At 58.7% G+C, this 26317-nt stretch overlaps 1 protein-coding gene across 11 annotated transcripts in view; it reads left to right on the top strand.

Moving 5' to 3' along the window:
* Tns1 (tensin 1) overlaps window positions 1-26317 on the top strand; it is a 214310-nt gene that overhangs the window by 86974 nt on the left and 101019 nt on the right. For 10 of the 11 annotated variants that reach the window (XM_046439598.1, XM_046439599.1, XM_046439596.1 and 7 more), the window contains one exon: window positions 16228-16269. In XM_046439598.1, coding sequence (XP_046295554.1) covers window positions 16228-16269 — 42 coding nt within the window. Of the gene's footprint in view, window positions 1-16227; window positions 16270-21756; window positions 21884-26317 lie in introns of those variants that run through there. The other variant, XM_046439605.2, reaches the window with a different exon arrangement.

Raw genomic sequence — 26317 nt, 5'->3', positions numbered from 1 at the left:
TCCATCCCAGACCTCTTCCCTCTCTGGGGTCCTGCGCTTTCCAGTGCCCCTGACATTCCTCCTTAGCAGGGGTCAGCCCTCAAGGCCTGCCAAGCCACGCTCTCCACCCAGCCTGAGTCCCACCCAGGGAGGCCTGGGTTGCTCTGGGTCAGGGGTGAGCTCCATTTCCGGATCCCTAGCCCGCCCAGTTGCAGCTGTGAAAGGCGTTAGGTTTTTTGTTTTTTGGGAAAGAATGGGCTCGGGTTGATGACGATGACAGCTGGGAGCCTCCCTGGCTCCCCCTCCTCAGCCTCTGCTCACCTCTGCTCCAGATCTAGGCAATCACTCATCCAGAGGTGGGTCTCACCTTTGACCCTTGACCTCTGCCAGACCTGGGCAGTCAGCTGGTCTGCAGCCACCCTTCAGGGGAACAGTCTGTGGGTTTAGACTGGAGTTTGCTGTTGGGGTAGGGGATGGGGTGTGACCAGGGGCTTCAAGGGAAGTGCAAGAGAGAGTCTCCAGCCTGGGGGTCCCTCAGTGGGAGAGCAGGGCTCTTCCAGGAGACTGTTCAGCTAGAGCTGGCCTGTCCTTTTGGATGAATGTCTTCCCTTGCTAGGCGCCAGTGTCCCTACCTGTGAAACAGAGGGCTGGAGAGGTGTGGAGCTGGACACTCTGAGCCCATCTCCCCGCTGGGCCTCCCCTGGTCCCAAGCTGTGGAACTTCACCTTGGATTGACCTTGCCTCCCTCCCAGCCCTGCCCCCACCTCTGGCAGCCGCTGGCAGGAAGTCCTGCTGATTAGGGCCCTAATCACCGGCTGAGACGCCCTGAAAAGGCAGAGCTGGTTGAGCAGAGAGGGGCCGCCAAGCCAGGGAAGGGGGGGCGAGGTAGGGCGTTGGGCTGCGACCCGGGGGGCAGTTGAAGCTGCCTGGCATTGGCTGGAAGAGGCTGGTGGCCCCAGGGGTCTGCTCCTTGGGCATGCCTGTGTGTCCTCCCCTGGAGCAGCTGAGGCCAGCTGGCCTCCTGACTGTCCATGTTAAAAGCCTTTTAGGGCATCCACCCTGTGCCAGGCAAGGTGCCAGGTATGGGACTGGAAAGGCCAGGGAGACGCGTTCCGTTCGTTTGGGAGACACAGGGGCGTGGAGGGAGCATTTCTGCAGCAAGCGGTGGGGAGCCGCGTGCCTGGGGGTGGAGGAAGCTTGGGAGACGTGCCATTGGAGAGGGGGTGTGTAGCCTGAGAAGGAGCTTTGCAGGGGGAAAAAGGACAAAGACCTCTTCAGGTACGGGGGAGGCGTGCACAGGGGCACAGGGACATCGGGTAAGGGTGGGTAACTGGTGGCCATAGACCTGGGCTGGAGCTGGACAGCTCGAGCGTCCCTCCCAGCTCTGCTGCTCGCTCCCTGTGTGACACTGGCCTGAACCTTAGTGTCTGCATCTGAAAAATGGGGTTAATATCCTACCTCCACAGCGCCATGAGGGATGGATAGTGAGATGCTGTTTGCAAAGTGTGGGGTGCAGTGAGTGGCAGTTTAAAGATGATAAGTGTGGGCAAGGGTGGCTTTGGGGAGAACCCAGGGGGGTGGCTGGGGGTGGGGGTTTCCTGGGCCAAATTCAAGGGGAGCAGCTGAGGGTTTGAATGCAGAAGGAATGCCGTGAGATTTTTGATTTAGGAAGGGGATGGGGCAGGGGAGGCCTGGGGACCGGCCATCAGCCAGGACCCGAGTCCCTGGAGTCTTATGTCCAAATTCCTTAGCTCTGGGCTGTGACATCCTCTCCCATGGATGTCACTTCATTCCCCTGGCTTCCTTCCTGTGTGCCACCTCCCCTTTGGATTGAGAGGCCAAGGAGGCGATGAACTCTTCTTCCTAGGAGATCCCTCAGGCGAGGAGAGAGCCCTCCTTGGCAAGGCTTCCCACATGAGCCTGAGAGCCTGGGTTGCAGCAGGCAGGAGTGAGGGTAGACCACAGGCAGCTCACATTTCCAAGACATGTTTTACCGTCTGGTCTGGCCCATAGCAGGCACACTGTTGAATAAATGAATGAACAGGAGTGTCCCCTAGTCAGGGTGTCTTGGAGGCAGCAGTGCCCCACCTAACTGTAAATGGCCTTGGTGAGTAGGGGGAGAGGGGCTGCCTATCTAGAGCCAGGAGAGATGTTTAGTAGCATGTCATTGGTGTTGGTGACTGCTTTAAGGAGTAGGGATCCCAGGAGCTTTCAGTACCTGGAGCAAGAACGTGTCTGGGAGGTAGTGTGGCGTGGGGGTTCAGACCCCAGACCACAGCCACACTGAATCCTGACCCCACCTCTGGCAGGCTGTATGACTGTGTTGCTCCACCAGCCAGTGCCTGTCTTCACTCATCTGTGGAACGTAGGAAATGGGGTCCGGCCTGGGCCGTGCAGGGCCTGGGCCAGTGACCTGGGCCTGGGTCATTGTTGTTACTATAATTGGTGCCAGGGAGAGTGGGGCATGGGCAGCTGTCCCGAATGGGATGTGCCAGAGATAGAGGCTCCAGGGAGGCTTAGAAGGAATTCCCGCCATATATGTGGCTGCGCTGAACTGGGTGCTGAGCCTGGGAGCCGAGGAGGCATCTCTGGGAGAACAGGGCCAGGAATGGCACATAGGGGGGAGAGGTGAACTGGGAGGAGGCCTGGATTCTCCTGAAGTCCCCAACCAGTCCTCCAGGGATCCTCCTGTCACCCTGGGCCACAGGGCCTGGTCTCTCAGCTCTGGAATCTCTGGGAATCCCCTGTCCATACCTTTCGACTTGGGCAGTCAGAGCCTGATCCTTCTCTAGAGTTAGAAACTGCTTCCTCCCCAGAGCCACCAGTGGGCTGCGGCCCTTCCTCCCCTCTTCCAATTTGCTTTCTTTATGTCCCCTCCTCCAGTGTGCTGTGACAGTAGCTTCTCTGCACGGGATGGGTGAGAATGGATTTTGGGAGCCTGCCGCAGCTGAGGGAGGGGAAGGTTCTGCATACTGGAGGGACCCAGGCAGGGAGTCAGGTGGCCTGCTGGTCCCCCTTCACCCTGTGTGGCTTTGGGCGAGTGGATTCCCTTTTCTGGACTTCAGTTCCCTCCCTCGTGGCGTGGGAGGCTGGACCAGGAGTGCTTCCTTTTCAGCAGTGCTGAAATGTTGCCAGTCTCTGGATCTTTCTGGACAGAGGCCCATGCTCTTGAGGCCTTTGGGAGAGTGCTGTGTGTGGAGGTGGGGGTCCTGGGGGTCAGCAGGCATCTGCTGGGCCTCTGGCTGGGGAGCGCCGTCAGGCCCTTCACCACGTCACTGCGCCTCTAGGCAGCTCTGTTCCTGGGAACTGAGCAGAGGCCACAGCTGTGAGGGGCCAGCCCGGCAGAATCTCCAGCTCGGCCCAGTGACTCAGGTGGGGTGCGCTGGCAGGAGTGGAGCAGGATGGGATCGGAGCATGGCTACAGCCCCCCTTGGCCACTCTCAGGGAACAGAGTGGGAGGAAGGGAGGTGCTGCGGGTGCAGAGGCTCCATGAGTAACAGCTGTGAGCTGTCACTCAGTGTCACTGCCATGCAGGTGGCTCCAAGACTGCGCAGACCCAGACGCCCCTCCACTGAATCACTGCAGCCTAAGCTCCCTGGTCCCTGTCGTCCTTAGGAGCTGAGGGTCCTGGCGCACAGGGTTTCCTTGCCCATGCCCCTCTCCCGTTCCCCGTGTCCCTCTTCATAAGCCCCTCCTACCATCTGCTGTCACACCCCCTAGGCCCCTTATCTTCTAAGCATTGGGGTGACTTGGCTTGCCTGAAGGGGCATAGAGTTTGCAGCCTGGCTGTCCCGGACTTGAGACTAGCTCAAGCACTCCTGGTTGGGCCAATTCGCTTCTCCTTGGTGAATTTCAGTGGCCTCATTTGAAAAAAGGGGTATGACTTGTGGTACCCATCCTTGGAAGGATTAAATGGGACAATGTGACCAAAGCAACAGCTCTGGATGTGTTCCATACCATGCATTTATTATTGGCCCGCCAGCCCCAAACTGCTCTGCCCTTACTCCCTCCATCCCCCAAATTCCCGTTCTCCCTGCTGTATCCCATGATTTCCAGGTTGTTTACTCTCCTCTCTGCTCCCCCTGCCCATCCCTTCCCGGCACCTCTTCCCACCTTCCACCTCTGCGCCTAATCCCTTCACCTCTGCTTCCCGAGAGGGCTCAGGACCAAGGGGAGTGTGCAGCCTGCCCAGCTGACGTGGGTGGCCAGGCTCCTGTGAAAGGAGCCAGAGGTCTGGGTGTGCGACTCTTGTAGCCCCCGCCCCTGTTGGCTGCTGCTGTCCCCTACCCAGTCCATTCAGAGCTGCTGGTTTCCGGGTCTGGCTTCCTGAGCTCACTGTGGCCATTGACAGTGCGGGTGTGTTCCCGGTGCAGCTCTGCTTGGGGTGGGGCTGGAGCACCCAGAGTGACTTAGCATCTGGCACAGTGGTCTGGCGGGTGTGCTGTACGCCTCGGGTGCCTGAGCTGTCTCTGGGTCTCTATCTGATGGGAGCTTTCTCTGGTCCATTTAAAATCTGCCCTGTTTTCTGAGCTGGCCTCGCTTCAAGACTCTGCTGGCAGCTAATTGGGAGTGAGGGGGGCTTCCTGCCACTTGGCCACAGATGGACTTAGGGAGCAACATGGACCTGAGCTGCCCTACCCCCGGGACCTCTTGCTTCCCGGGGCTCCTGCTGCAGCCTCCTGCCTCAAAGCAGATGGGGTTCCAGAACACCAGCCTGGATGTGCACTAATTGTGTGGTCAATGACACCAACTCCTTCTGTCCCCGCCATCTGTGGGTCAGGAGTTATCTCCATGGTGAACCTTCAGATAGCTGAAGTCATGCCACCTAGGGGTCTGTGGAGGTCTCTTGGTTGGGGGGCACTGTGTTGGGTAGTATTCCAGCTCTCTTAAAAAAAAAGAAAAATAATATACACACACACACACACACACACACACACTATTTACACTCATGGAGTATAACTTCCCATTCTTACGGTTGCACATGATGTGGAGTTTCACTGGTTGTGTATTTATTATATGAACACAGGAGAGCTATGTCTAATTCATTCTACTGTCATTTTTATTCCCATTCCCCCTTCCTTCCCTTCATTCCCCTTTGTCTAATCTAGTGAACTTTTATCCCCCTCCCCTTATTGTGAGTCAGCATCTGCAAACCAGAGAGAACATTCAGCCTTTGGTTTTTTGGGACTGGTTTATTTCACTTAGCATGGTGTCTCCAGGTCCATCCATTTACTGGCAAATTCCATAATTTCATTCTTCTTTATGGCTGAATAATATTCTGTGGTGTGAGTGTGTGTGTGTGTGTGTGTGTGTGTTTCTAAGACATTTTCTGTATCTACTCATTTGTTGAAGGGGCACCTGTGTTGGTTCCATAGCTTGGCTATTGTGAACTAGGCTGCTGTCAACATTGATGTGGCTGTGTCACTGTAGTATGCTGATTTTAAGTCCTTTGTAAAAAACCAAGGAGTGGGATACTGGGTCAGAGGGTGGTTCCGTTCCAGGTTTTCTGCAGAACCTCCATACTGCCTTCCAGGGTGGTTGTACTGATTTGCAGTCCCACCAGTAATGTATGAGGGAGCCTTTTTCCCAGATGAGAACCTTAAACTCTCTCTCCCTGCTTGCATTTTGATATTGTGTACCAGTTCCTTCTCTGCAAAATGGGGATAAGAAGACAACCTGGGTCACAAGCTTGCGGTGAGGACTAAGTGGGTTGAGACGTGCCTGGTAAGCCTGGGACAGTTCACTGCTCCATAGGTGAGGGTCGTGGTGCAGGAACTGCCTGGGGCTCAAACAGAGGAGCAGAATGTCTCTCAGGCCTGCTGTATGCACCAGACACTTTCACTGATGAAATCTCAGCACGCCCAACCCTTCTGCGGAGCGGGTCTGTTTATTCTACTTTAAAGATGAGGAGACTGAGATGGAGGGAAGTTAAATAAGTCTCCACGGCTCTTCTGTGGCGAGGCTGGTGTTTGAGCTGGTGCCTGGCTCTCGGTCCAGCCAGCCTCTTGCCTTTAGTGGGCAACTCAGGGCCTCTTGGTGTGTTCAGGAATTTGGAAATGAGCATCCAGACACAGAAGGAACTGCGATCCTGTAGAACTGAACTGCTCCCCGCTCCATTCCCGGGTCTGGGTTTCGGAGTCAGATGATGAGACTAAAGGAGAGCGAGGACCCAGGGAACCCAAAGGCCACAGACAGGCGCTGAGGATGTGGGATTTTTCTCATGAGTAATATGTAGTTGGGTTTGTTTTTCACCTTGTTCCTCCTTTTGGCGGGTTTAAATTTTTAAAGAGATGTAGATAGACATCAAGAAGGACTTCCTGATTGTCAGCCCCTTTTCAGGCACTGGTATGGACAGTTTGGAGAGCCCAAAGAATCAGCAAAATCTAAGGCATTTTTTTTAAAAATGTGGGATGTCTATTTTTAAAGAAATTATAATGTTTCTGAAGTCAGAACGTGCCTCATGATTGATGTGTGTGATTCACTCGGGTAGCACTTTTCCTTCTCAAAACTTGTGACCCTGTGGGGCGCAGTGGCGCAGGCTCCTAATGTCAGCAATGCAGGACGCTGAGGCAGGGGGCTGCAAGTTCAAAGCCAGTCTCACAACTTAGGGAGGCCCTGTCTCAAATTTAAAAAAAGGGGGGGGGTGGGGCTGGGGATGTGGGGTTGAGCACCCCTGGGTTCAAGCCTTAGTTTAAAAAAAAAAAAGAAAAATAGTTGTGATTCCGGTGGTGCCCCAAGGGATCACGGCATCCTCAAAGTGAACAGGCAGCAGCACCCGCAGTTTGCAAGGACCCCTGCAGGCGTGGAAGGGAAGGCTCTGTGAGCCTCTGTCCCCCGCCTCCCCGCAGGGCGGTGTCGGTGGGTTGGAGCGTGGCTGCAGCCCAGGATTCTCCTCTGGGTTGGCCCACCCCCTCCTCTCCTGTCGCCTCCCCTCCCCCAGCCCTCCAGTGCTCCCAGTGGCTGCAGGTTCCTGGGACCTTTGGCTCCGCGGGTTTTCCCATTGCTCCTAGACCATTTCCCATGCACCCTTCCCTCTCACTCCTCTCGCACAGCTTAAGGTCAAAGACTTTTGTCCCTGCAAGTTCTCATCGAGGGACAGAAACCCTCCGAGGGGGCTGGGCTGGAAGCCTCCCTCTGGGTGTAATTTTGGGAAAAACAGATGGACTGGGATCCTGGTGAGTAGCAGCTCCCTCCCGCCTCCCTGACTGCGGGGACGGCTGCTTTGAGGAGGCTCTGTTTACACGCGGGGCCACAGGCTCCCCTCGCGGGCAGGGCCTCCTCCTGGGCCTCCCTGGCTGGGAGCAGGGTGGAGCGGGCACTGGTGCTGTGGTGTGCCTACGTGGTCTCACTTCCCGTGCCTGCCACCTCCTTGTGGCCCCAGTTCCGCCAGAACCTTGACCACAGACCACAGCCCTTTCCTTGACCAGCTTCTTCTAGGAACTTCCTAGAAGCTGGGTCCCTGCGCCTGGGCTGTGCCACCAGCCGCCCCTTCAGAACAAATGCCTGGCCAAGGGGTGGGGTTTTCCTGCCCTCTGCACCCCCCAGGCCCACATTCCAAGCCGCCTGTTCAGCAGCCTCCAGTCTCTAATGGAGGAGGCCTCTGCTGCGGCCCACTTCCTGCCCGCCCTGCCGGCCTGCGTCCCCCTTTGAGCACCCCCTCACCTCTCCCCTCTGCTCCAGCTCACACCTCTTCTCACTCCAGTGGCCTCCTCCTCCAGGCGGGACTCCTGGCCTCTGGCCCCACCCCTCAGCCCCCACTAGCTCTAGGCATTGGGCCACTTCAGGGCCCTGGACACTGGCCTCAGCTGGGCCCTGCAGGTTGTGCTCAGAGGGCACAGAGGCTCCTCAGCTCTGCTCCCCCACTTTGCCAGGGCCCAGCCAACTGGGTTCCTTTCTGTCCCCTCCCCTGACCTCCCTCCTACCTGCCTCAGAGGCCAGGCTCCCTGGGGCCCCCAATTAGGCAAGGCCGAGTGGCCCTGGGGTGAGCCAAGGCCCGAGCCCAGCGGGAGCGGAACTCTGGTTCCATTCCATTGTCACCGGTTGTGTGACCTCAGGCGGAGGATGGGACTTCTCAGAGCCTCATTTCCTCATCTGTAAATTGGGCTGATAACCTCTACCCCAGAGAGGGCAGGAGGGAACAACGTAGATTTGAAAACAGGGCAAAGGCTTTGGAGAGGAGAGGTGAGACCTGGGGCTGGAGAGGAGACCGAGCCAGGTCCCGAAGGGCTGTGACAACCATATTAGGGCATTTGGACTTTATCCCAGGGAGCGGGACGGTGCAGGCCTGTACGCAGAAGGGGGACAGCTCGGTGTGCGCCGCCCAGCAGAGAGCCGAGCTGAGGGCCCGTGGCCTGCAGGGAGCCTGTCACGGTCACCTGTGATGCAGGGCACCAGATGGTGGCTCAGAGAAATACTTAGGAGGAAGAGCACGTGTCCAGGCTCTGTGGGAGGGAGGGAGGAGTGGAGGGGAACATTCTGGTCTTGAACAACTTTAGGTGGCCTAGAGGTGGGCAGGTGGGGTAACTGACCATGCTTAGCAGGGACCAGGAGGTGGCTGAAGGTGGGTGCCCAGGATACTGGCCAGTGTCAAGGCCTAGGCCCAGCTGGTCACTGCTGGTGTGTTCCATGGCCCATCTGTCCTGCCCTTGACTTCTGGCTATTGCAGAACCCTCTGATGCCCTGGCTTGCACTCTTTTTGGTTTTTGGTACCAGAGATTGAACCCAGGGGTGCTTAACCACTGAGCCACATCCCCAGCCCATTTGATTTATCTCTTTATTTATTTTTATTTAGACACAGGGCATTGCTCAATTGCTCAGGGCCCTGCTAAGTTGCTGAGGCTGGCCTTGAACTCGCGATCCTCCTGCCTCAGCCTCCTGAGCTGCTGGGTTACAGGCATGCGTCTCCACGCTCTGCCGGCTTGCACCCTTAAGCTCTAGGGACAGCACTTAGTAGGCACTCAGAGGCCCCACTCCTGGGACCCTCCTGCTCTCCAGCACTTCCCATGTCTGGCCTCGTGTGAGACCTGTCTCCTCTCCAGCATTCACTGGTTTGGGGTGTGGATAAGAATGGCCCTTTCACTGGGTCCTTGGGGGCTCAGTTTGGTTCCCCGCAAGGCAGTTCTCCAGAGCTGCCCTGTAACCGGTGGAACCTCCGGGGTGGACTGATGCAGGGCCACCGTGTGCCATGTCCCAGGCTGGCCCCGGGGACCAGCCTCGGTGGTGGAGTCCTCTGGTCCCAGAGTTCGGTCTGCTAGTTCCCTCACCCACTCCTTGGCTGTTCCTGGACCTCCTGACTGAGGGCTTGTCTGGAGGCTGCGTTCCACAGGCTCCTGAGGGCCGGTCACACCCAGCTGTCCCCTTCTTCATCCAGTCAGGCTGCTGGTTATGTTGGGGGGGTGGGAACTGCTCTGTGTGGGGGTGTGCTGAGGGGCGTGGGCTGTTTGCCTGGAGAGTCTGGCTCCGAGCACTGCAGACCTCAGTGCTGGTGGTGGGCAGGGGCAGCCAGTGAGTGGGACCTGGGAAGAAGATCCCGAGGCCAGGGAGGACCTGGGAAGAAGTGGAGGGTTGCTGGCACTTTGGAGGCAGGTCAATTGGGTCAGAGGTCCAGTTGTGGAGAGGGGATCCTGGGGGCCCTGGGGACCGTGTCCTGAGTCAGTCCTCTGGGATCCCCTGTGTTCTATCTGCCCCAGGTTCTGAGTCCCTTTATAGAAAGGGCCAGAGCCCTCCATGTCCCTGCTGGCTCTCTGGCTCTGGAGGGGGACTTGGGGCTGGGACGTGCCCCCCTGGCTCGAGGTGTCCCTGGGAACAGGCCCCTTCTTGCCTCCAGGAACTCCATGCACTTCCTTTCTGGGTCCTAGAAGAACTCTATATAAGGGAAGGAACCAGCCGTGCGGGCCCAGGAGCCTGGAGAGGCTGGGGCAGGCCCCGAGGAGCGCACAGCCTGGGGGGAAATAGAGCCGGTCAGGGGCTGCCACCTCCCAGGACCCCTCCTGCCCCGGGCAGAGGCTAGGTAGGGAGGCTGATGTCTTGGACCCCTGCTGGGTCCCTTTGAGGCCCTGGCCCCTAAACCAGGCCTTGCCGTCATCCCATCACCCTGGCCTCCTGAGGCCTCCTCTCTGTTGAGCATCTTCAGGTCCCAGAGGGCACTCGCTTCCCACCTGACCTCAGGCCAACAGCTGCCCATTCTGCTGGGGCCACGGGGCTGCCGGGGCTTCAGGGAGGTGCTCAGTGGATTGCGGTGTGCGCGGGGAGGCGCTGGGTTGGGCACCTCCTGGGCCTGGAGACGGGACCTGTCTGGGGATCAAACCCAGGGTCACAGTGAGCTAGACCCCCCACCCCCTGGTGTCACCTCAATGACCAGGCTCAGAAGCTGGCCACCACCTGGCCCCAGGTTCCCCGGGCAGGCCCAGAGGGTCAAGGGCAGGCAGAGCAGTGGTGTGAGGTGCTCTCTGGGGTGGGGCCTGGTACCGTCCCATGCTCTGGGTGGCAGAAGACACTAGAGGCTGGGGATGGAGGCTCTGGGTCTGTGTGTTGTGGGTGGAGATGAGGCCCGGGGTCCAGGCCCCGGGGTCCTCCTCTGTCTTCCCTACTGCTGTCACTGCCCTTCCCCTCCCCGGGGTGCCCCCTCCGAGCCCTCCACCTGGCCCCTTCCCCGCGCAGTGCCTCAGTGGCTCCTCAGTGCCAGCTCCCTTGCTGGGCATTCCCAGGTGCCCGCGGTCAAGCCCGGGAGAGCAGCAGCCCATCTTCTCCCTCCTCGGCTCCCCTCAGCGCCCTTCTTCCCTCCACTCATCCTGGGTCAGCCAGAGGGGACCTCTGGTGCCACACATCCCACGCCTCCTTTGCATGTTATTTCCACCCACCAGCCCCTCCCTCTCGCCACCTTGCAAAACCGCATCCACTTCCTAGTGAGCAGCAGGCTCGGAGCCGGGCGCTGGAGCCTGCCTGGGATGCCCAAACTCTGTGCCCCACAGCCCCTGGCACCAGGGTGCATGCCAGCCTTCTGCAGGGACAGGGGACAGGATGGGGCAGGTAGGACAAGACAGGTGTCTGAGTCAGGCAGTTGCAGGCTCCAGTCCTGGCCCTGTCACCCAGCAGCTGTGCCTGGCTGAGTCTGACAGGTTTGGTGAGGGGATGCCTGAGCCCCTGAGGACAGGATTCGAACGCCTCCCTCTCTGGGGGGTTGTGAGGAGCGCGGGTGACACACAGCAAAGCCAGGTGTGCAGAGGCCCAGCAGCTTCTGTGGGACTTCTGCCTGACGACTGCGAGTCCTAGCTGTTTGACTTGGGGCAAGTTGCTTCACTTCTCTGAGTCTGTTTTATTTACTTCAAAAAACTTTTCCACAAGATTAAATAAAATGATCTATATGGGACACCCAGCTTCCGTGACTCACAGCAGGGGCTCTGCAGACCCCTTTCCTTTCTTTCCCCTTTGGTGTCATTTGAAGTGGGTTCCTGGAGTCCCTGGGGCAGGGGTGTGGGTCATCCTGTCCATCGATGGCTGAGCGGGTCAGCGTGGTGCAGCGTGGCCGGGCCAGGCGGTGGCTTCTGCCCACAGGGGGAGGCAGTTCAGATGCGTCTCAGCCCGCTGCCGCTGCCGCTGCCCCCACACAACACACACCGAGGGGCTTAGATGACAGAAATGGTTTTCCCACAGTTTTGGAGGCTGCAGATCTGAGCTCGGGGAGTCCGGGGTCGGTGTCTCCCGAGGCCTGTCCCGAGATGCTGTCTCCTGTCTGCGTCTCACGTCTTCCCTCTGCACCCATGTGCTGATCTGTAAGGACACTGATCACGTTGGGTTAGGGCTCACCTTCATGACCTCTTAAAGCCCCCGTCACCAAGTACAGTGACATTCTGAGGTGCTGGAGGTTAGGTGTCAACATACAAATTTGGGGGGGACTAAGTGAAAATAAGCCTGGCACAGAGAAGGCAAGTGCTGTGTGACTCCTCTCCTGTGACCACGGCCAGCACGGAAGACTTCTATGACCTCGAGAGGTTGGCAAGCGACAAGTGGATTCTGCAGGGCACACCTGCTGGGGGACCTCAGGATAATCCAGTTCTACATCATCTACCTGGAGACGGTGTCCGATGCCACAGGCTGGGGACTCTGTCTCCCTTCCTGGAGAGGCTGGTCGCCGGCCCCAGGTGGTCTCTCTGTGCTTCCGACTGACCGACTGCACATTGGGTTCCACGTCCTGTTGGATCTATTTGCTCAGTGCCCGCAGGACGCGGGAAACGTGGAGGGTCAGTGGTTCATGATGAAGGAGATGAAGAGGCCTGTGGGGGCGGGGCATGCACCCTCCAGGATCACCCCGCTATCCGGAAGCCTTGGAACCCTGTCCTTTGGGGCTCAGTGATTGGGTGGGGACCCAGGGAGACCTGTCTTGGCCTCTCCTGCAGCCTCCCTGCCTCCAGGGTGTAGGGCAGGAGCCCTCTGGAATGAGAAGGGTCCTCATGACCTCCTGTCTGACAAGGTGGGTCAGGGAACTTCTCTGTGGCCAGTTCTAAGGCAGAGAGTCGGGAGGGTTAGAGTTTCTGTGACCCACGTGGGGAAGAGGAATCTGGATTCTTTGGCGGGCCTCGGGGAAGGAGTTGATAGAAGAGCCAATTCGCAGGGACAGAGGAGGTCAGGGCTCACTGCCCTGGCGGGTGGGGGGACACGGGGAATTACCGTCTGACGGGTGTGTGGATGGGGCCGGGGTGTAGACCATTGTGAATGTATTTAATGTCTCTGAATTGGGCCCTTAAAAACGGTCAAACCGCTAACTTTTACATCATGCACATTTTGCCACAATTAAAATAAAATTAAAAAAAGGGGACCAGCAGGAGAGAGGAAAGACGATGACTTTTCCACCGTGGCTCGTGTAGGGTTGACAAAGTCTGGTGTGGAGGCCAGGCTGTCCTGTCCAGCCCATGGATTGGTGGGTGTGGTGTGAGGGCCTCTCTGGAGGCTGGGTGAGTTCAGGAGTCTGGGATTCTTATTTATTTTTTCCTACCGCTGAGCTACATCCCCAGCTTTCTATTTTTTTTTTTTAATTTTTTTTTTTTTATTTTGAGACAGGGTTTCACCACGTTGCTGGGTCTGGCCTTGAACTTGCGATCCTCCCCACTGGATGGAATCACAGGTGCCAGGCAGGAGCGTGGGATTCTAATGTGACCAAGGCTGAGAACTCAGGTCCTCTTGGGGCCCAGTTCCTACTGCTCGCAGAGCGTTGAGGTGACAGGGGCCGTGCTGGGCAGATCATCAGCCTCCTGTGCCCTCTCGTTTCTCCATCTGTGAGACAGGGATGACAGCGTCCGTGAGTCAGAGCAGAGGGCTGGGGACAGACACAGGGCATCCTGAGCAGTGTTAAGAGACTCCGTGCGTCTTGGAGCCCGACAGCTGGGCTTGCATCCCGCCCTCTGTTGGCCAACGTATTTATCACCAGACGGGGGACCGAGCTGGTCTTAGGTCCCTCCTTCCACTCTGAGTGACAGAAGAGAGTAAAATCAGAGCAGGGCAGATGCGCCCGTCTTGCTGGCTGCCCACAGCCAGCCTTCTTAGCACAGGAGCAGATTAATTCCTTTAATTCTCACAGCAACTCCGAGCCCCATAATCACCCCCGTTTTGCAGGCAGGGAGACTGAGGCTTGCTGAGGGGGGAGGACAGCATGGGTCCAAACCTGGAGTCCTGAGCTGCCAGCCCTGGAGGCAAACAGATGGCACGGCTGGCCCCAAGAGCCCCCTGCGGGCTGCCACGGAGGAGGGGCTTCTTAGCCAGGGCCTCCAAGGGTCAGCAGTTTCCACTGTGATACCAGGTGTGTGGTGGCTGCGGAGTGGCAGGACCCTGGTGCTCCCTGGCAAGGTCCAGGCTCCTGAGAGGGTGGCCAGGGGCCAGGCACTGGAGGGAAGGAGAGAGCCTTTTAAGGAAACATTTCTCTGCTTTAGGAGGAGAGAGAGAGAGACAAGCCACACTCAAGGACACCACCAAGCCAGGGCTGGCCGGCCTGGGGGCTGGGGGGCGGTGGGGGGCGGTGTCAGGCCCTCTGCTGGGGTGCCGCTCACCTCTTGCCCTTGGACCCAGGTTCTTAGAGGATGTCTTTGCCTTGGGACCAGAAAGGGGCTGGGTCAGGACACCTGGGCCAGCTCTTCCCATGGCCTTAGAGTGGGTTTAGGAACAAGACCCTCCTGCTTGTCTGAGACTGCCCCCACCTCCGGAGGCACCCTCGCCCCACCCTGCTTCCCCAGGGCCTCATCTCGGGATGGAGGCCTGGCCTCCCTCCTGTGGGGAAGGGACCAGGCCCTTTTGCTGCCCTTGGTCCTGCAGGCAGGGTCCCAGCAGCCCTGCCCAGCTCCCAGACAGCACAGCAAGGCCCCGTCCTGTGTGTGGTGCCCGCTCCCCCAGGACCTGAGAACCTTCGTGACAGAATGAGTCTGGGAAGAAGACCCTGGGGTCGGACCCATGACTCAAACCTCCCGTCCCCCATCACAGTGGGGGTTGGGGTTGTGCCTAGCAAGGACAGCAGTGTCCCCTGCGGCTGAGACCGTGTCTGGTGGGCAGGGCAGGCAGGGGGTCCTGTAGGCCATAGGTAGCCCTGGGGACTTTCTCTTCCCTCCTTGTCTCCCTCCACCCCATCCCCAGGCCTAGTTCCCTTAGGGACCTCCTCTGAAATGTCACTCACGGTTCCTGCTCGGGTGTACTGAGAGCCCTGACTTCTGGGAACAGCGTCTCCATCTCTCCTCATTCTCCTGGAAGTGGGGCCCTGATTGATAAGGCCCACTTCACATCTTGTCCTGGGAATCAGCCTGCCTCGGCTTAAATCCCAACCACTTTTCAGCTGTGTGGCGTTGGGCAGGTTGTTTAACCTTTCTGTGCCCCATTCACATCCTTCACTGGGGATATGACAGTATCTACTGAGTTATTGAAAGAATTCAATGAGTAAAGCATTTATATTAAAGCCTGTCACTGGGACATATTCAGGGAGTATTGATATTATTCTTTGTGTGTGTGTGTGTGTGTGTGTGTGGCGGGGGCATCTGGTTCTGTCCTGGAGTACTGTTGGTGAAAGAATCAAACATCAAGACTCAGCTGGGGCCCTTCTGCTGGAGAGTGAGCTGGCTGTCACGTGATTGGCCCAAGAACCCGGGACGCTCACTCTGGCTTCCTCCATCCCCACAGAGCTTGAACACAGTCACCCAGGGCGTCCTCATCTGGGCTGGTGTGTGAAGTCTGGAGAGCCTTGTGGGCTGGCAACACGGGTCACGTGGAGGGGGCCAGCCCGGTGGCCACTGCGCAGCCAGTGGCAGTGGGGACCTCACATCAGGCAGCACGGGTGGTGGCCAGGAGGGGCTGCCCTCTCTTTGGCCACTCAGGGCTCGTGTCCAGACACGCTTATGCCTGAGGGACAGCGCCCTTCTGTCCCCTGTGTGGGCCCCTTGCCTGGTGCTTGGGTCGGGAACTGGAGCCAAGGTGGAGCTCTGAGTTCCAAGAAAAATGTGTCCAGCTAGAAAGGAGGGGCACAGGCGGTCTCTGATAAATTCCCACACAAGTGTCAGGGTGCTGGCTTGGCGGCCTGGCCTGGCGAGGGGCCGGAAGGGAGAGAGCCCTGGAGTGGAGCCAGCCTGCCCCTCGCCACCCTCCGGTTCCTCCACATCTGGGGGCCCGGCTGCCACGTCCTTCTCCGGATCAGAGGGGACGGGAGGAGATGAAGTTGATGAAGATACCTGCGGCCTCTGTAAGAGCCTGCAGTCCCCTGGCCAGCGCGCTTCCCGCACTCTGGGAAACTTGGCCGGAGTCAAGGTCCTGCGGTTCTCACTTTGGGTGAGATGCTCTGGCACTGGGAGAATCCAAGGGGGTGACTCTTCCTTCTCTGGAGGTCTTCTCGGGGCTTTTCGACATTTCACCCGCCGCAGACAAATCGACGAGTGCAAAGGAAAACCAACCGTAGTCCAAATCCCATGAGCCTCTGTTGTTACGATGCTGGCGTGTTGGCCTCCAGCCTCCCGGGTCTGGTATTTTGGGCGTCATTGTAATGGTGACCTGCGTTCCATCGGGCTTGCCATCTGCGTCCCCTCCTCCTCCCCAGGTGCCACTGCCTAAGCATCTCTCTGGGTTCTGGTCGCCTTTTGAGGTGCCCTCCCCCAGGGAGGGATCAGTGTGTGCCTGTAGGCGCGGGGTGTCTCACATGGAGGTGGCGCGTGGAGTGACCTCAGGAGGCGCGGGGCCTGTGCCCATGACAGATGCTAACCTGCCGTTTCTCTGCTCCTCCCACAGGTGGCTGCCCCCTGCATTCCTCCGTCCAACCATGAGCTGGTGGTGAGTGACAGCCGTGCCTTCCCCTGCCGGCCCCTCCTGCAGCTTGTGTTGGCCCCAAGTGTGCTGCAGCCCGAGTGCCGGGCAGTGGTGGGAGGAGAGGGGTCAGCGTCCCTGGGCTGAGGCTGGACGGGGAGGAAGTGAGTCATGAGGTCTCCTCTGATGAGATGCAGGGCCTGCTATGTCCAATCTCGAGACTTCAAGTCCTTGGAAAAACCCATAAAAGGGCATCTTGTATGTCTCCGGCCTGGCCAGGAGCCTGTTGTCCCAGGGCTTCGAGGACCAGGGGGTGCCATGGCGTCCTCTTCAGTCTGCCTGTCCGGGGTCAAGTGCCCTTCACGAGAGGCAGGGGGATGGATGAAACGCTCCAGCCAGTTTCCACATCCAGGTGACCTCTGTCCCTCCCCTGAACTCCTTGGCTCGACTCCACTTTTCTGCCCTCCTGACATTTCCCCACCTCCTCCCCCGTCAGGTTTCCAGAACAGGCTGGACAGGGGCAGGCCCCGTGAGCTGCGGCGGGCTGTGCACAGGGCCTGGCTCTCGACGGGTCCCAGCTGGACCCACTGGGGTTGTGGGCAGCGCTTCCTCCCCGCCCCTCTTAGGCCTCACAGGTCCCCCTGGAGTGCAGGGGAAGGGGTCCCCACGTGTGCCTGTGTCCTGGGGGGGCACCATGGGTACACATCTGACGGGCTGCTGTGGGGTGTCTCTGGTGATGCTGATGTTGGGGTGTCCCTGGCAGCTGTAGCTATCCCGCCTACCAACGTGGCCACTTGCTCAGCCCTGACACCGGGCACACAGTCAGGCCACGTGATCTCCTTTTGCACCCACATCCACTCGCTATGTGAAGGTGGGCTGGTCCCCCCCTTTCTGTTTGGACCTTAGTTTTCCTTTCTGCCCCAGAGAACGGGGGACTGGACCCTCCCACGGCCTTCTCAGTGTGCAGACGCGTCCCCTGCCTCCCTGTTCCCTGGTGCTCCAGGGCAGTGTGGCTCTTCTCTGCCTGGCCCAGGCCCTGTTTTCCTTCCCTGCAGCTCACTAGGGTCGGACCACCCCCCCCGGGCCTCCCCCGCCTGGCCTTGTGCTCCAGATGGGAGGTGTTGGTCGCACGGAGCCTGGCCGAGGTCATCTGGCAACAGCAGGGCTGGGGGGCCGGGTGCTGCAGGGGGTGGGCCAGAGCAGCCTGGCCTGGAACTACCAGAGACCAGCCTCTCGGGGATCACAGACGGCCACCGGCCACCCGTGGGAGCCTCAGGGGGGTGGGTGGGGAGGCAGGAACACGTGTCTCTCCTCATTCCTGCTGAACCTCCATCTTGTGGCCCAGAACACAATGTCCTTGGCAGGCTGGGGAGGGTAGGGTCCACGGTTAGGACCACCAGGCGAAGCCAGCTGTGTGGCCACTGGGAGTCTGGTGAGTTTTGTTTATGGGAGGCAAGGTCAGGGGTCAGGACAAAGGGGAATAGGTTGGCATTCCCGCTGAGGCGAGGCTCCGGAGGGGAGGGAGCTGGCCTGCCCGAGGGAGGCCCGGGGAGTCCGTGTGTCTCTGGGGTGGGCTCCACCTGTGGGGGGGCGCCTCTGACCCCTGGGAGGTTGGATCGGCCACCCAGCGGTAGAGCGGTGGCGTCACCCTGCTCCTCGGCCTCCGCGCCTGGGTCAGAACCCAACTCCCCATCAGTGGTTCAGAGCCGGGGAATTCCATTTCCTCTTTCTGGATCCTGCTCCCTGCTCCCCACCGGTCCCAGGTGCTTCTCCCCCATTCCCTAAGTTCAGGTGTGTGACCCCGAACCGAAAGCTCAGCCTCTCTGATTCTCAGGTTTCCTTCTTTAGAATGGGGGTTACTATAGTACCCACTGGGTAAAGTTGTCAAAAGAATAAAATGAGCAAAGTAACCCACTTGGCCTGTCCAGCCCTACGTGACAGGTCCCTCTTCCCTCATCTTCTTTTAGCAGTGTCTCCCTCCCTCCCTTTGCAGCCACCCGGCCTTTCTGCTGATCCTTGAACCTACCAGGCCCGATTCTGCCTCAGGGCCTTGGCACTTGCTGTTCCCTGTGTTTGGAATGCTCTTCCTGCAGATACCTGCAGGGCTCTTCATCCCCCACCCCGGGTTCTCCCTCGAAAGTCAGCCTCGTCTTTCTTCCCTGCTTCGGTTGCCCCCTAGACAAATCATCTTCTGATTCACCACGTAGTACTTTACTCTTTATCTTTCTAAGGGGCTCTGCCCACTCCAGAGGTCAGTCTTTTGTTGGTTGGTTGCTGTGCCCCTGCTTTCTTGCACACAGTAGGTTCTCTACTCGTGTTTATGGGAAGGCTGGCACCCAGCCTGATGCCTGGCACAGGTTAGGTCTGCCACACCAGGAGCTGGGCACTGTGGCTCCTGGTGACCCTGCTGCCTGCCGTCAGGGGCTATGGAGTTCTGCCCGTGGGACCCACCTCGGGGCAGCTGTCCTTAGCTGACGCTCTGTTGCTGTCCCCAGAGTGGGAAAGTGGCCCAGGGGAAACCAGGGGAAAGTGGCCTCCGAGCACTCAGCACCTGTTTCCTCACGGCCAAGTGCTTTGAACAGGTTCACAAGAGGCAGGAAAGGGCGGGTTTGTATTTTTCCTTCCTTTCCCACTCTCTGCCTGCCCTCCGGTCTCAGCAGGGCTGCTCTGCGGCCTCCCTGCCCCCCCACAGGGTGCGTCTGTCCATCTGTTTGTCTGTCCTGTTTTCTCCCTGGCTCCCTGTGACCCCAGCTCTCCTTGGCCTTCTCTCTGGTCTTGTTTCAATCCGACCCCCCCAGGATTAGCGCCCCTCATTTCTGGAAGCGCAATTTCAGCCCAGCTCCGGGCCCTGCTGGCCAAACACATTTTCCAGCCCGTGCCCAGGCCACCAGGGCAGAGTGGCTTAATCTTCAACCCCTTGTTTTCGTCTTACTCAACAGATGTTGCCCAAGTGCCTGGGTAGAAGGGTCCTAGGGTCGGCCCCCTCCTGGGGACCCACGGGGGGGGGGGCAGGATGCGCCAGGGGAGGGCTTGTTTGCCATGGACACTCCTGATCCTTGGAAAGAGCTGAAACAGCTTTTCTCAAGTTCTGGAAAGTAAGAGTCGGAGGAATTTCCCCGTGGCATTAGCCAATGGAGTGGCCACCAAGGTCGACAGATGCCAGGACCTTCTGCCCTGGCAGCCTGGCCCCCAGGAGACCTGGGCGAGGGGGGCAACAGTGTGCAGGCTGCTTCCCTTGGACAGGCCAGCCCATGGCAGGGGTGTAGGATGTCCTTGTGGAATGACTTGGAGGTAGGGATGGGGAGTGGGAGGGGGAAGAAGGGGATGGGGGATGGGGACTGTCAGACTGGTTTTACCCACACAGTCATAGAGCAGGGCCTCCCCTTATCCAAGGTTTCATGCTCCTTGGTTTCAGTTACCAAAACTCAACTGAGGACCAAAACTATTGAATGGAAAATTCCAGAAACAAACAATTTTCACATTTTAAATTGGGTGCTCTTCTAAGTGGCATGGTACAATCACTTGATATTTGGCTCTGCCCTACCAGGGACACTAGTCATCCTTATGTCCGGTGTATCCACACTGTATAAGCTACCTGCCCGTTAGTTACTTAGTAGCCATCTTAGTTATCAGATCAACCATCATGATATTGCAGTGCTGTGCCCAGTGGCCCTTTTTTCCCCTCCATAATGGGCCCAAAGCCCAAAAGTAGATGCTGATCATTTGAACATACAAAAGACCAACCATAAAGTGAGTCCTTTAAGCAAAAAGGTAAAAGTTCTTCATGTATATGTAGGATTCAGTACCATTCATGGCTTCAGGCATTCACTGGGGATCTTGGAACGCTCCCCATATGTGAGGGGGTCTTTTATTACAACAACGGTGAAATGCTAACCCTTTTGTGGACGTTTGTCGCAAGTTTTTCAAAATAAACTCTCTTAATCCTCACAATGGTACAAAGGAGGGGCTCTGTGCTTTATCCCCGATATCTGGGATGAGGAACGGAGGCTAAAGGCTGCAGACCTATTAAGAGGGAGAGTGGGATTTCCACTCAGCAGTCTGCCACCAGGGTCCACCCTCCTAACCACTAATAATGACAAACGTCACTTGTCATTTGCGTAGCACCTGCAGTTTTCAAAGTCCTTCCCATGACATGAGGTCACTGGAGACCTGGGCAGGCCTGAGCCCATCCTGGGCAGACAGGAAGAGCATATTGTACAGTGGAGCAAACTAGGGTTCAGGAGAGGTGGGTGTCTTGTCCATGGTCACACAGCTAGCATGGCAGGGGCTGGATCAGAGCACACCCTGGTCTGCTTCCTCCCAGGTACCCCAGAGCCTGCTCCTGATGTAAGAACCTTGTGTTACCAGGTGCTGGGCTTCCCCTGTCCCTCTTTCTAAATAGCTAGCTTTTCTGTTAGCTAGTGGGCTTTGGGAGAGGGTTTGTCTGTCTATCCATCCTAATAACAAGTAACTCCAGAGCACCTACTATGTGCCAGCCAACATGCTAGGGCTGCACTGTTTTTTCCTTGCCAAAGTTGCAGGGCTTCTTTTCTAAGAACACACACGGGCCCTAAGATTTGAAAATGACCTCCCCAAGGTTCCCAGGGTTGGATCAGTACTCGCTGCCCCATGGAAGAACAGTGGGGTGCTGACTGCTCTTGGAGACGCCTCGTGGCCTGCTGTTCATCCAGGATGGAGATGGCCGTGTTTCAACCTGGGCCAGATGCATTTCACCCCAGGGCACTGAGTGGTCATGGACGGTCATCTTTGGGGAATCCTGGAAAACGGAGCCGTGTCAAGAGAGGAGCCTGACCAGGGGATCCCCAGCGTGAGGAGGGAGGTTGAACAGCCCCCCTCGTGCCTCCCCTAGGGCCAGTTATTCCCGAGAGGGGACATGGGGTGGGTGCAGAAGGCAGGTGGGAATGTGCTACGGGGCCAGTGAACCTGTCCTTGATTGTACCCTGAAGCAGAGCCTAGTAGGTTTCACTAGAAGATTGTTGTGAGCAAGAGGAGATTTGGGCATAAAGCTGAGTTTCTTAACATTGAAAATGGCCCACCGCCTGTCCAGTGTCCATTGATGGGTGGACACGGGGGGTGTGAGGCCCAGTGGGGTCGCTTCCCCTTGGGGGCTGCCTATGGGGAGTCCTTAGTCTGCCTCCGGCCTTCCCTGAAGCTGGGCTGTGCAGGGCCACTGTCCCTGGAGATCAAGGCCTCCCTGACCATGCTGACCACCTCCCCTCTGGCCACCCTGGAAGAGGCCCACGTGGGAGCCCTGCCCTAAGGGAGCCTGTGATTCATTTGGAAAGAGAGGGAGAGCTATACCGTGGACGTTCCTGAGCGCCCAACTCTGGGCCTCTGATCAGAGGTCGCCTCACTTGCGCTGCAGTGATTGGGCAGGCTGGCCTTCTGTGGCACGGCTGGTTTAAGATCTGAGCCAAAAAAAAGGGAAAAGGGAAGGAGGAGGTAGGTTGGAAACAGACGGGTAGGGCCTGGGTACAAATGACTAACCCCGGCCGACTCCAGGGAGAATGTGTTGGCCGGCCTGCTGTCACTGGGGAAGATGGGATTGGGCAGCCTTGAGTATCATACAGGTGGCCCTGGCTGGAGCTGGGGACCAGCGAGTGCAGGGATGGCTATTGGGGTGAGTGTGGCATGCACAGAGGAGGTCCGCCAGACGGGGAAGTGGCCAGGTTATGCAGGAGTCCACAGCCAGGTTGGAGAACTGGAACTTGATGTACTAAGCAGTAAGGACCATTATGGGTCCTTGAGGGGGGAAGTGGCCCGAAGCAGGGTTGGAGCTGGCCATCTGTTGCCAGCTGTGGTGGCTCAGGGGGTTGGGGGTGGTGTAGCCACTGAAGGGCAGGGCAGGCCAGCGGAGGCTGGAGCCGATGCCCAGGGGTGCAGAGGCTTCAGACAAAAGTGGCCAGGGCCTGGGAGAAGGAGGAGGAAGCTCAGCCCTGCAGCGGGAAGTGCAGGGGAGCAGCGTCCTGGGGCTGCGTGGAAAGGGATGCAGAATACTCCAGCCTGGCCCCGGGTGCTGGGCCCCTGGGGCCCAGGCGGAGGTGCTGAGGACAGGAGTGGGCTTGCCCAGTCCCTCCCCTGGTGGGGTGTCGGGCATAGCTTTCCACTTAATCACGTTGGGCCTGTTCTTTTCCTCCTGTGGCCCCGGCCTGCCTGGGAGCAGATGGCCCTGCCGCTGCTCCCCGTGCCCTTCGGGTCGCCCTCCTGGCCACCCTCTGCGGCCCGCCTGCCTGTTCAGCTCTGTCCCCCAGCCCCCTGCCCTTGCTGGCCCTCCCCCTCCTTGGCTCCCACTTCCTCAAGGTGGAGGGAGGGGGGGACACGGGTTTCCAGGGACAGACCTTGGTTCCCCAGGAGCTGGCCGGAAACTCAGTTGGCCAGAAGAGGACCAAAGTGCTCCTTCTGAGGCCCTGTGACAGCAAAGTGACAGGATGCCCCCGAGGAGGAGGCACGGAGCATTAAGTGTCTTGTTGCCGTGGCTGTTGATAGTGGCCTTGAGAGGGCCACTACACAGGCCCAGCCTCCGACTCACCAGTGCCCCGTTACTGCCCTCCAGCCCCCTCTCATTTCTGGAACAAGTGAGCCTGGAATAGCTTTCTCTGGGTCCTGGCCTGAGCGCCCCGTCCCCCCCCCCTCAGCCTGCCCACTGGCCTGGGCTCCTTCCCTCCTGATGGGCAGTGCCGGGTGACCTCACAGTTCATCCCCATGGCACTAGATGTGATGTCACGGGGTCTTTTGGGGCCCCTCCCCAAAACTGCTTGGATTCCAGGCCTCCCAAGGGACAAGAGTAAGGAGAGCTGGTGGGGGGAGGGGGCGGGTGTGAGGAACTCTGGACGGAATGTTCCTCTGGAGGCTGAGTCCGCATTCTGCGTTCCCCCACCCCCACCCCTGGACTCAGGCTTGGGCACCGCCCCCCATGCCCCAGCCTTTTCCTTCCTCCAAAACAGCTTCCCACAGATGCATTTTTCCCAGCCCACCCTCTCTGCAGGCCACCAACGGGTCCTACTGCAGGAACCCCTAGGCAGTCACCTCAGCAGTCCCCGCCTGCCATCTTGTCATTTAGGCCCCTCTGGGTCTGCGCAGTGGGGGAGGGGTGGAGCATGATGGAGAGGGCGCCTGTGTCTTTTTTTGGGGAAAAAAAAACATGAGGGAAGGATGTTGAGCTTCCCTTATCGACCCCGAGGTTCCCAGCCCCTCCATTTCAGGATGTGCTCTCTGTTGTCTGATCTCACTCCCTCCTGCTGCAGCCCGCTTCCTCCTCTTCCTATAGAAGGAGGGAGAAGAAGTCTCTTCCCAGGGAGGCCCTGAGACCCGGGGAGTGCTGCAGCTGGTCTCTTCTAGCTGAAGAGAGATAGTCTGTTCCCCAGAGAAGGGCAGCTGGTCAGAGTGAGAGGGACAGAGGAAGATTAGCACCAGCAAGAGGAGGGGCAGCATGGGTAGTCTGTAAAGAGCAAGGGTCAAACGCCAGCTCTCCTTGGTGACTGTGTGGCCTTGGGCAAGCGGCTGAGTCTCTGGGACCCTCGGTTTCCTCATCTGTAAAATGGGATACTGCTGACCTCCCAGGGAGACTAGGAGAATTGCTGGTCAGGGGAGCAAGGTGCGGACGCGGTGTCCAGGGCTTCTTCAGCACTGGATGAGGGGGTGTTATCTTGCTTTAACTTTGTCTCATCTCTAGACCTGGCCAGGACTAGGGGGAGGGAGGGGAGGAGGCGCCTCAGGTGCACCATCTGAGGAGGCATCGCTCCCAGGATTGGGGAACGTGCTTGCAAGACCTGAAAGGGATGCCTCCTTAAGTGTCGTGCCTAAGTCGTCGTCACCCGAGGCCCACCTTGCTCAGACTCCCTGTTTGGAGACCCTAGAGTGGTGGTCCACGGAGAGGAGGGACTGGCTTCTAGCACCAGTTCCATACCTGCCACCTGTCCCCAAGGTGGATTCTGAGTCGGCCGGCTGGAGTCAGGGGTTTCTGGGGCACAGGCGGAGGTGCTTTTGGACGGTCCTGTGGGGCTGGGAGTCACTTGGGGAAGACTGGGGTCCTTAAGTTGCAGGTTTGGTCCCAAGAGTGGGTGGGGTGTGGTCAGAGGGAGGGCGCTGTCCCTCCCTGGGCTCTGTCTGCGTCTGCCCTCTACAGCCGAGCTCGCGGGGCCCAGTCTGTGGGTTGACTGGGGACTCGGGGTCAGCGGCAGTGCCATGAGCTTGGCAGGGTGCTCTGCCAACCTGGGAGTCAGCCCCGGCTCTGCCATGCACCTCACCACATGACATCTGTGGGTCGTCCCTCTCGGCATCTCAGTGTCCCAGTTGTGGAGCGGAGGAGCGAGGGGATGAGGTCTTAAGACCCTCTGATGTGTGTGAGAGATGTCCTGTATGTGCGTGAGTGTGCGACAGGTGTAGAAACTAAGCAAGGGTGGAGGTCAAAGGTCATGGGCAGCCAAAAACTACCCAAAGATGGAAATTGAGGATCCCTAGGGTGCCAGTTGTGTGGCCAGTGAAGGGTCAGCATAGTGGTGAGGGCTCTCTGTGTGCCAGGCACTGTTCTAGGCTCTGGGAGCAGCAGGGAAGTGGCTGATATTTTAGTGAGAGGGTGACAGGCAGGGCTCGGTGGCTCTCTGCAGCCATCTGAACTCTGGGGCTGTTGCTCAGCTCAGGCGACCACGGCTCTGGGTGGTGGCTGAAAGCTACCCAGTGGCCCCTGTCTCCCTGCAGGGCCCAGGATGTGGTCTAGAGGGAGACGGTGCCCTGGGACTGGCAGGGTGGGAACAGAGGGACAGACTTCAACCCCGGGAGCTTGTGCCAGGGGCTGGGTATGCTCTCGCTGTGGGACAGCTCTGGTGTTTCGGTCGGGAGGGGCTCTTGGAAATTTTTAGCTTCTCAGAAAGCATGCCTCCGAAAGATGTGGAAGGCATCTGATCTCTGGCAAGTGTCACCCTGTGGCCGGCCTCCAGCTGGCAAGGGGAAGGGTGGGGACAAAGGGGCTGGTGCTCGGATGATCGCCGCCGGCAGGAAGAGAAAGCTGCTCTTTCTTTGCTGAGGCCTGCCGTTTCTCGTATTGACTCTGTCCCCCTCCCGTCTGCCCCCTGCCACACTGGGGAGCGCTGGCAGGAGGGTCCGGATGGCTTTGGGGTCTGTGGGGTGGCCCCAAGGGTGAGAGGATAAACAGTAGCCGTGGCCAACGTGCACTGAGAGTCCCTTGCCCCAGGCTCTATGAGCCTAACCATTTGGTCACCACAGAAGAACCCTAGACAGCCAGTAGGGGCAGAGTGACCCTCTCAGGGTACCCAGTTAGTTAGCAGCAGGGGACCAGGGTGTGGCCCAGGTGGGCTGCAGGCTGCTGGGGTTTCTCAGAGTCACCCAGGAACCTGGTGCAAATGGTCATTCCCGGTCCCTCCATGGATGTGACTGACTGGGATCCTTTGGGGGAGCCAGACCTCATGGGTCAGCAGTCCCCTGGGCAGGCTTAAGTTTGAGACTCGGGCTCACACCCTGCTGAGATCTGGGCCTCTTAGGACTTCTTACTCAGGGGAGGGAGTGGAGGGGCTCTTCTGGGACCGGAGGGGCCTAGGGCAGGCACTTGGGTTACTTCCGCAGCCCACCTGCCTCCTTTCTACAGAGGCAAGGTAGCCGAGCGGTCAGCAAGGGCTGTGGAGCTGGGAGCTCGGGCCTTGCCTCTCATCCCGTCCTGTGTTGGCTCTGCCCATGGAACATTCTGGGGTCTGCCTTCCAAGAGCCTCCCCGCTCCAGGGGACCAGAGCTGCTCAGAGAGGAAGCAGTCTGGCCCTCCTGGTGGACGTGAGGCCTCCACATGAGCATGACCGAGCCCTGGAGAGCAGAGAGGGCCAGGCAGGCTGAGGACTCCCCCAGGGCAGGCTGACCCCTCGTGGAGGGGTGGGTGGGATGGGTTTTCGCAGGAGGCACAATCTTCCCAGATCTAGCAGGTGGCTCCGAGAGTTCAGGCTGCTGCCCAGCCTGGGAAGGGAGCCCTGGGGATTTGCGGGTGGCCTCATATATGGCCTGCCCAGGGCTCCGTGGCTCAGGAGTGGGGATTTGGGGAGGTGAGTGGTTA

Source organism: Marmota monax, unplaced genomic scaffold (genome assembly GCF_021218885.2).
Source record: "Marmota monax isolate L192 unplaced genomic scaffold, Marmota_monax_Labrador192_F-V1.1 WCK01_AAM20220418_F8-fsc00041, whole genome shotgun sequence".
NCBI classification, from domain to species: domain Eukaryota; kingdom Metazoa; phylum Chordata; class Mammalia; order Rodentia; family Sciuridae; genus Marmota; species Marmota monax.
Note: the sequence above shows the minus strand (reverse complement) of the source record. Positions and strands in the feature narration are given on the sequence as shown.